At 44.2% G+C, this 10,002-nt stretch overlaps 1 protein-coding gene across 1 annotated transcript; it reads left to right on the top strand.

The window, feature by feature from the left end:
- Positions 1-1,611: 1,611 nt before the first annotated feature.
- Positions 1,612-9,318, top strand: LOC109867327 (protein adenylyltransferase SelO-1, mitochondrial-like). Its single transcript, XM_020456438.2, has 9 exons — positions 1,612-2,297; positions 2,471-2,674; positions 2,779-2,956; positions 3,394-3,524; positions 3,719-3,996; positions 5,929-6,097; positions 6,375-6,560; positions 8,133-8,289; positions 8,439-9,318. The coding sequence occupies exons 1-9, from the start codon at positions 1,696-1,698 to the stop codon at positions 8,670-8,672; spliced, it is 2,139 nt and encodes a 712-aa protein (XP_020312027.1). The 5' UTR covers positions 1,612-1,695; the 3' UTR covers positions 8,673-9,318.
- The last annotated feature ends 684 nt before the right edge of the window (positions 9,319-10,002 follow it).

Raw genomic sequence — 10,002 nt, forward strand, 5'->3', positions numbered from 1 at the left:
ACCGAGGACAGGCGATCTTTTCACGCTACGTGCTTCAGTGGTCCCGTTCTGTGACCTTGTGTGGCCTACCACTTAGCGGCTGTGCCATTGTTGCTCCACTTCACAATAACAGCACTTACAGTTGAACGAGGCAGCTCTAGCAGGGCAGAAATTTAACAAACTGACATGTTGAAATGGTGACATCCTATGACAGTGCCATGCTAAAGGTTATTGAGCTCCTCAAGTAAGGCAATTCTACTGCCAATGTTTGTCTATGGAGATTGCATGGATGTGTGCTCAATTTTTTTACACCTGTCAGCAACGAGTGTGGCTGAAATAGCCGAATCAACTCATTTGAAGGGGTGTCCACATACTTTTGTATATACAGTATAGTGTATGTAACTGACTACACTTTAGTTTCCCACTGTTGTGGTAAAGTTCTCTCCCCAGCCAAGAGACAAGATTTTAGTAACTAGTTTTAGTGGTGCTATGCCTACACAGACAGTCAAGTGCCTCCTTTACTGTGTAAAGGGCTCATAGTACGTTTGAGGACAGTAAACCCAGGGAATAGGCTATTTCAGTTGTTATAGTGACTACATCTCTCTTCTGGGCACACAATTTACTGTTCTTCAAGGCATAAACTGATCTGTTCTGGTTGGCGTTACACACAACCAGCCATACTGGTGGATACAGACAGAACAACCTAATGCTTAGACGTGTGTTATAAATACCTGTACTGTTGAAGGCAATGCCCAGCTCAAATTTGTACTGGTATTTTAAGTGAACTCTCATGATTACATTTTTTCAAAGAACTGCATGTCAGCAGGTTAGTTGTGTGTATTGGTTGGACTTGTAAGGGTAAAATACCATAACACCAACACGTGTTACATACTTAATTTAAAAGGGCTAATGTTTGATATTTTTTTCGTGATGGAGATGCTGAAGCAAGCAATGCATTTTAAATGGGAACATTTTTTATATTTGATTGTACTGAGGCACCTTCAACATCTTAAACATAACTGCAGCTTCCGGAGTGATGGGTCACACTGGACATGATGAGAAAATATGCCATTTGTACAACAAGCCATCAATGAACTCTCTCTGTACAGGAACATCTGACATCCAGATTAAATTACTCTAATCTAGAACGTGCATGATTCTATAACCGTAATCCCTAGGAATTAATGGGTTAATTTAGGGGATTCTGTTGGACTGGATTGAGAGCTGTGGTTGTTCATCTCTATCTGTCCCCCATTGTTCTGTGTCTTCCTGTCTCTGTCTGAATGTCTCTGTTCGTACATACTGCATGTCGGGGTGTGCTGTATACATATTGGGTAAGACTCTCAGACAACAGGTTGTGGATTCTGTGTATGTGTGAATAACGTTTTTTCTCAGATGGTCTGTATGCCCACCCTCACTGTAGTAGTTTCACTGTAAACAAGCCAAATATTGAATCCTGAATTATGCATTGAACTATATAAACTTTAAAATAAAATATATGTTTTATTTTTTTTAAATCATTCTATTTGTACTTATTCTGTCATTTTATCTAACATCTCTCATTAATTTTGGCTGCCATCAGGCTGCCATGGCCAATGCACAAGTCTTAGTTCCGTCTCGTATAGTTTCCGGTAGGACCAATAATAGAGTAGCAAACCATTTCTGACAAACATCCGTAGTGCAGACCTGTGATAGCGTCGTATCTTGGAGGTGTGAATGAGGTCTCTGCTGAGTTTAAACAGACCTACCGGCTTTAGTTGGATGACTTCTTTAAAACTTCGTCTGGCACGATCAAATTTTCTTCGCTCTGGTATTGTCGTCGTGGTTAGATACTTCTCCGCTGTTGTTATGGACGACATGGGTCTGGCGGTCAGTCGTTCACCGCTCGAACGCCTCGAATTTGACAATGTCGCACTCAAGAAACTTCCACTGGATACATCAGAAGAACCTGGTCCGCGAAGGGTGACAGGAGCCTGTTTCTCTCGAGTAAAACCACAACCAGTGCTCAAGCCCAGATTTGTGGCCGTCTCGAATGATGCTTTAGCTTTGCTTGGGCTGAACGCCATGGAGGTTCTGAACGACCCACTGGGTCCAGAGTACCTGAGCGGCTCCAAAGTAATGCCAGGGTCCGAGCCTGCAGCGCACTGCTACTGCGGTCACCAGTTCGGGTCATTCGCCGGACAGTTGGGGGACGGGGCGGCCTGCTATCTGGGTGAACTAAAAGCTCCAGCAGACCAGTGCTCCGAGCTGCTGCGAGAGAACCCCAGTGGCCGGTGGGAGATTCAGGTCAAGGGAGCTGGACTGACGCCCTACTCCAGGTTGGACAGTATTGCATAAGCATGACTAGACAGTTCTAAAAATTCTTTAGCTAATGAATCTGTTTCCTCGGTCAAATTCCTCAGTTTAAATACAGTTGACTATCATTGTAGCCCATGAAAATGTGCTAATGTTGTTGAATACATTTCTACCATACTTTCTCTTCCATTCCCAGACAAGCGGATGGGCGTAAGGTGCTGCGATCCAGCATCAGGGAGTTTCTGTGCAGCGAAGCAGTGTTTGCTCTGGGCGTGCCCACCACGAGGGCGGGGTCGCTGGTGACCTCTGACAGCAAGGTGGTACGGGATGTGTATTACAGTGGGAACCCCCGCAAAGAGAGGTGCTCTGTGGTCCTCCGCATCGCACCCACCTTCATCAGGTGCATAGCCTATCACATGTTCTCAGTCTTACAGTTATGGCAAATGACTTTAAGGAACAATGCTAAAACGTGTCACTCTGATCATTGTGTTTGCGTGCGTGCAGGTTTGGGTCCTTTGAGATCTTCAAGGCGACTGATGAGAACACAGGCCGCCAGGGCCCCAGCTACGGCCATGATGCGATCAGAGGTCAGATGATGGATTATGTCATAGAGACCTTCTACCCAGAGATCCAGCAGAACCACACTGACAGAGTGGAGAGGAATGTGGCATTTTTCAGAGAGGTATAGTATAAACACCACTAGATTCAGTGAAGCATCCATGATTCATTATGTTAAAGGATACAGTAATGCTCTTAGGCTTTATGAACTTGAAGGATATCCTGTTATGTCCTTCATGAAAGTAAAACTAATTTGACTCAAAGCAGACTGTAGGCCTACATTTGAGCGCTCTCTATCCTTGACCTTTTTGTCATGGATCCAAGAACACTGCTATCCTCTTATCCTGTTAATCTGCTGTCGCTAGGACGTTGAAGAAATACAGTGAGTGTGACACTGTCTTAGCACACACTGCTATTAATGAATTTTCTCATTAATATGTATTGCCTAACCCAGCACCTAAGCAAGAGATACATTTAAAGTTTAAACTACTAGACCCAAGTAATCTCCTCTTCCTTCTGTTCTGACACTGGTGCGTGTATGTGTTTGTCCCTGACTGGTAGGTGATGTTACGTACAGCTCGGCTGGTGGCCCAGTGGCAGTGTGTGGGTTTCTGCCATGGAGTCCTCAACACAGACAACATGAGCATTCTGGGACTCACAATAGACTATGGCCCCTATGGCTTCATGGACAGGTACATCATACAGTACTCAGCAGTCCATCTCTTCCACAGCAGTAGCCTTGACTAGCATGGATGGCTGACCTGCTTTATTTTATTTTGATTATGGCCATCTTCAAACTTCAACTTCACTTTTAATGTACTTGTTACTGAATCCAAGCAAGGGTCTGGCTTAACACTGCCTAATTTCCCCTCTATCTTGTCTGCAGGTTTGATCCTGACTTCATCTGCAATGCCTCAGACAACTCAGGCCGCTACTCCTATCAGGCCCAACCTGCTATCTGCCGCTGGAACCTGGCTCGCCTGGCCGAAGCCCTGGACCCAGAGCTGCCCCCAGGCCGGGCAGAGGCTGTTCTGGATGAGTACCTGCCCCTCTACAACACCTTCTACCTGGGTAACATGAGGAAGAAGCTGGGCCTGCTGAGGAGGGAAGAACCGGAGGACGAGATGCTCATCACTGAGCTGCTGCAGACCATGCATAACACAGGTAGGGGGAGAGGGAGACATACTCACCGGACAGTTTATTAGGTACATCCATCTACACTGAACAAAAATACATCGCCTGTTTCTTGAGCTGAAATAAAAGGCCCTAGAAGTGTTCCATATGCACGAAAAGCTTATTTCTCTCCAACTTTGTGCACAAATCTGTTTATGTCCCTGTTGGTGAGCATTTCTCCTTTGTCAGCATAATCCATCCACCTGACAGGTGTGGCATAGGTAGAAGCTGATTAAACAGTATGATCATTACATGGGTGCTCCTTGTGCTGGGGACAATAAAAGTCCACTCTAAATTGTGCCGTTTTGTCACACAGCACAATGCCACAGATATCTCATGTTTTGAGGGAGCATGCAATTGGCATGCTGACTGCAGGAATGTTCACCAGAGCTGTTGCCAGATAATTTTAATGTTAATTTCTCTATCATAAGCCACCTCCAACGTTGTTTAAGAAAATTTGTCAGTACGTCCAAACGTTTTACCACGTTTAACCATGCCAGACCAGGACCTCCACATCCGGCTTCTTAACCTGCGGAATCGTCTGAGACTAGTCACTGGACAGCTGATGAAACTGTGGGTTTGCACAACCAAAGAATTTCTGTATGAATTGTCAGAAACTATCTCAGGGAAGCTCATCTGCGTGCTCATCGTCCTCACTAGGAAAAATGCTCACCTTCGATGGCCACTGGCACGCTGGAGAAGTGTGCTCTTCACGGACTAATTTCGGTTTCAACTGTACTGGGCAGATGGCAGACAGCGTCATGTGTCAATTTTGTGAACATGGTGGTGGTGGGGTTATGGTATGGGCAGGCATAAGCTACTGACAACGAACACAATTGCATTTTATCGATGGCAATTTGACTGTGACGAGATCCTGAGGACCATTGTTGTGCCGTTCATCCGCCGCCATCACCTCATGTTTAAGCATGATAATGCACGTCCCCATGTCACAAAGATCTGTACATAATTCCTGGAAGCCGAAAATGTCCCAGTTCTTCCATGGCCTGGATACTCACCAGACATGTCACCCTTTGAGCATGTGTGGGATGCTCTGGATCTACTTGTACGCAGCGTGTTCCGGTTCCCGCCAATATCCAGCAACTTCCCACAGCCATTGAGGAGGAGTGGAACAATATTCCACAGGCCACGATCAACTCTATGCGAAGGAGATGTCACGCTGCATGAGGCTAATGGTGATCACACCAGATACTGACTGGTTTTCTGATCCACACCCCTACTTTTTTTTAAGGAATCTGTGCCCAACAGATAAATATATTTATTCCCAGTCATGTGAAATCAACAGATGAGGGCCTAATGAATGTATTTAAATTAACTGATGTACAGTAACTCAGTAAAATCTTAGAAATTGTTACATGTTGTGTTTTATTTTTGTTCAGTGTAGTACAGGGTCAGACCCTCCTTTGCCTCCAGAACAGTTTTTTGTTTGTAACACCATTCTCGTTAAACCCTAGACACTTGTGTGTGAAAAGCCCAGGATGGTGGCCATTTCTGAAATACTGGGTCTGGCGCGCTTGGCACCGACGATCGTACCACGCTCAAGTTACTTAGGTCACTCGTTTTGCCCATTCTAACGCTCAATCGAACTGTAACCGAATGCCTGTCTGCCTGTTTTATATAACAAGCCACAGGCCACATGACTCACTGTCTGTAGGAGCGATCCGTTTTAATGAACGGGGTGGTGTACCTAATAAACTGGCTGGTGAGTGTACATAAGAAAGCTATGGGGAATGAGGAGGGACAAACAACTGAGGGGTGTGCCGCAGAACACTCAGCACTGATGCATAGAAAGGTGATTCACGGTCACATTATTCACACAGAAGACATGTTGCCAGTAGAAGACAGCTATGACACTGACTAAGCATGACTGATTTAATATCTGATCCTTCTCTTCCTGGACACTAGGAGCAGACTTCACCAACACATTCCGCTGTCTGAGCCAGATCCCCTGCCTCACTGAGGGAGATGGGGAAGCAGAGGAAGGAGTCATCAAAATGGCCAAAGACCTCCTCCTGGAGCAGTGTGCCTCTCTGGAGGAGCTCAAGGCTGCCAACAAGCCCAGCATGGACCCACGGTAAGATAATATATTGACATGAGCAATGAGAACACAGGTAATGGTTTGTTGGAAGCGTCTTGGTCTTGGGTCATTGAAGCTGTAGTAGAGCTTTGGAATTTGGTCAATAATACAGTAGTGGACATAGTTCATTAGATGGACATGATCCTCTGACCCAAGTTTGTCTATTCTAGTCCATCTCTTTCACCTTCCTCTGCCTCTCCCTTCTATTAGTTATTTTTTTTGCGATCACATTTTTGACATTTTGCATTGACACCACTCTCCCTTCACCCTTCAGTGAGTTGGCCATGTTGATGCAGTTGGCCCAGAGCAACCCGTCCCTGTTCCAGATGATATCAGACCGGAGGACGGTGGCCATGCAGCTGGAGAAGCTGGGCAGGCTGAAGGAGCTGCTTGAGGCTGATGAGGTAGAGGTCAAGGCCAAGCACAGGGAGGACTGGGCCACCTGGATCACCTCATATAGGCAAGTGCTTGTATTTTTAAAGCATCTCAGAAAAAGTCCTAGGAATCCTGTTAACCTATTTTAAGACAACAAAAACTCCCAGCTCGGGGTAGGTTTTAGGATCTTGCTAAGACACTGCTCAGACAAACTCTGAGCCAGGAATAAAAATAAACTCACAAAAGTTTCTCAGCTAGTAATCACAGCAGTTTTAGGTACCGCAAAGGAAAGATAGTGATGACACTCATTGACATTGGTTATTTCCAATCATTTGTAACAATCGCAATGAGGCATGCCAGCTGTGAACGCTATAGCATGCTTCAGACAACCACTGTGAATGTGACTGTACATCAAATGTTGCCATGGTAAAATGTTTGATATAATTTTTGCTTGACACGATCACTTTGCCTACTCTTAATTGTTGCCGATGTGATTGCACTGAATCATACAGTATGATGGTTTTTAAAAGCGGAATTTCGATAGTATTACTGCTATATCAACACACTTGTCACTCCCGTTCAACTTTAAATCTTTTTGGCACAGTAGGCATCACGTTACTTGACAATAATGTTGCAGAAAATGTTTGAAAGGTTTATAATTTTCACCGAACACAATCAGTTAAAATAGGGCCTAGATGCTTTCAATTGCACAAGTTATAGGCATTTAGGGATATATTTTTTAACAATGTGATATTGCTCTCCAAAGGGGTAACTTTAAATAACATAATATAGGTTGATTTAAATAATGTATTAGTCTAGTGGTTCTAAGTATTTAGGCATATGATGTGGATTAGGCCTCATGTCAAATCATTCTCAAAATATACTGTTGCATGTAGGCCTAGCTTGTTTATAGGTTGAGCATATCGAATTATCAAAACATTATTTTAACAACTCCGAAGCAATTGCCTGTCTATGGTGCAGGAACCACTGACTCGCTGCCTTTTTCTATCAAAACACCTGCTGGTAACTCCTTAACAGGTTAGGATGCCTCATGAGGTCTCCTTAATATCTGTCGACTAGGTGGGACTCTTATGACTAAAGAGGCTTCATGCATAGCTTTTATTTTTACCCATAAGATTAGGGGTAAAATATATTTTCTCAATAGTTACTTCTAATTCTCTACTCTGAGACGCTTTGTGGATACAGCCCCAGGTGTTCCTGTCTTAATCATTATGATCCAAAAGGCAAAACTGATCCTAGATCAGCACTCCTATTCCACGCAGTGAATACAGCCCCTGAATTGAACTTGTCTTTTTCTCCAACTCAGTGTTTGACACTATATGAAGGTAACTCTACCATCAGATATATTGCTTTAGAAATGTAGCATGAGGAGATGGAGCGGATGAGAAGGGAAGGGAATAAAAGCTTAGAAAAAAAGCAGGTTGGTCAAATGTTTGTAGTAGAGGTGGTGTTAGTCTTAGTTATTTGACCATGCCAGCCCATCCTCTCTGAACAGTGGGGGGGTTTCATTAGGCACCAAACGGAAGAAAACTGACATAGGGAGGGACGAACTGCATACTTGTTTTTGTTCTCCGTTGCAAAGCGTTTTAGTCAGGTGTGTCCTAATTAATCTAATTATGTGTTGTGACTGGTGCAGGGAGCGTCTGGCTAGGGAGGTCGAGGGCCAGAGTGACGTCCAGGCACTGCAGGAGGAGAGAGTGAAGGTGATGGATGGCACCAACCCACGATACGTCCTCAGGAACTACATTGCCCAGAATGCAATAGAGGCAGCCGAGAACGGAGACTTCAGTGAGGTCAGTCTCCGATCAAGCAATGATGTCACCAGAACAGTAGCATTCTCCAAAGGAAGGAAAAAACGTGCTCTGCCTTGTCTCTGCCTTTACTTGCTTCTCTGGATTTCCCTCTCATGGTTTGATCTTTCTCCCATCGCTCTGTGTCATAGGTCCAGCGGGTGTTGAAGGTTCTGGAAAAGCCTTTCTCTACCCAGCTGGGTCTGGAGCAGCCGAGCTGGCTGGGCCAGAGGGGGGCAGAGGGGCAGAGGAATGAGGGTGGAGAGGAGGAGGAGGAGGAGGAGGCACAGCAGGGGGCAGAAGCAGCATCATTCCGAATGCGTGTTCCCTATGACAGCAAGCCCCCGGTTTGGGCCAATGAAATCTGTGTTACCTGATCTTCATAGTCCATTCCCTGACAGTGAACCCACCTAAAGTTAGAAGCGAGTCATTCAGTATTTTCTTCACCTGTTTACCTTTACCTCTCCACTCTCTCGCTTTACTTGGGTGGGTAATGTCAAGGAAAGTACATTTATGAGTTAAGATGCTACTATGTCAATCAGTCAGTCTGTAGAGGAGAGGATGTGTTAAGAGTTTTAGGAAATTTCAGAGTACAACCCCAGAAATTTGAAATCACACCTTTGATCCAAGTGATAATTCCATTAATGGAAATATCACGTCTTTAGTAGATCTATACTCTTAATACAGATACAAATCCCGCTCTGTAGATCTGCGTAGCCTATTGACTGTCTGGTTATGAATGACGGCCCAGACGTCCAGTCCCACAGTGACCCGTCTGAGTCTGAGAGACTAGGAGTATCACCTCAATATATCAAATATCATGTGTCTGTATGTGTGTGAAAAGAAATGATTGTAGATGAAGATTTACATATCCTCTGAATCGTACTGAATGGTTCACATGTGTGTATGTGACTGACTGAGCCGCAAATGACTTAGCGCACAAGTATAACATAATTGGCAACTTTTACACTACCGGTCAACAGTTTTAGAACACCTACTCATTCTCATTTGCATATTAAATCATAAAATATATGTATATTTCCCATGGTTTTCTTGGTTGACAATAGCAGTTTTGAAGCTTCCTGGAAAATGTAGGCAATAGATAGAATGTTATCATGACCTACAGCAATGTTGTGGTGTTCTATTTGTGCAATGAAGCACTAAGTGGTCAGTATTATGGCTGCTATGACATATATACACTACCGGTAAAATGTTTTAGAACACCTCATTCAAGAGTTCTTTATTTTGACTTTTCTACATGTAGAATAATAGTGAAGACATCAAAACTGAAATAACATATGGAATCATGTAGTTTCCAAATAATTGTTGAACAAATAAAAATATACTTTATATTTGAGATTCTTCAAGTAGCCACCCTTTGCCTTGATGACAGCTTTGCACACTCTTGGCATCTTCTAAATCAGCTTCACCTGGAATGCTTATCCAACAGTCTTGAAGCAGTTCTCATATGCTGAGCACTTGTTGGCTGCATTTCCTTCACTCTGCAGTCTGACTCATCCCAAACATATCAATTTGGTTGAGGTCGGGGGTTTGTGGAGGCCAGGTCATCTGACACAGCATTCCATCACTCTCCTTCTTGGTTAAATAGTCCTTACACAGTATGGAGGTGTGTTGGGTCATTGTCCTGTTGAAAAACAAATGATAGTCCCACTAAGCCCAAACGATGGGATGGCGTATCGCTGCAGAATGCTGGGG

Source organism: Oncorhynchus kisutch, linkage group LG22 (genome assembly GCF_002021735.2).
Source record: "Oncorhynchus kisutch isolate 150728-3 linkage group LG22, Okis_V2, whole genome shotgun sequence".
Taxonomy (NCBI): domain Eukaryota; kingdom Metazoa; phylum Chordata; class Actinopteri; order Salmoniformes; family Salmonidae; genus Oncorhynchus; species Oncorhynchus kisutch.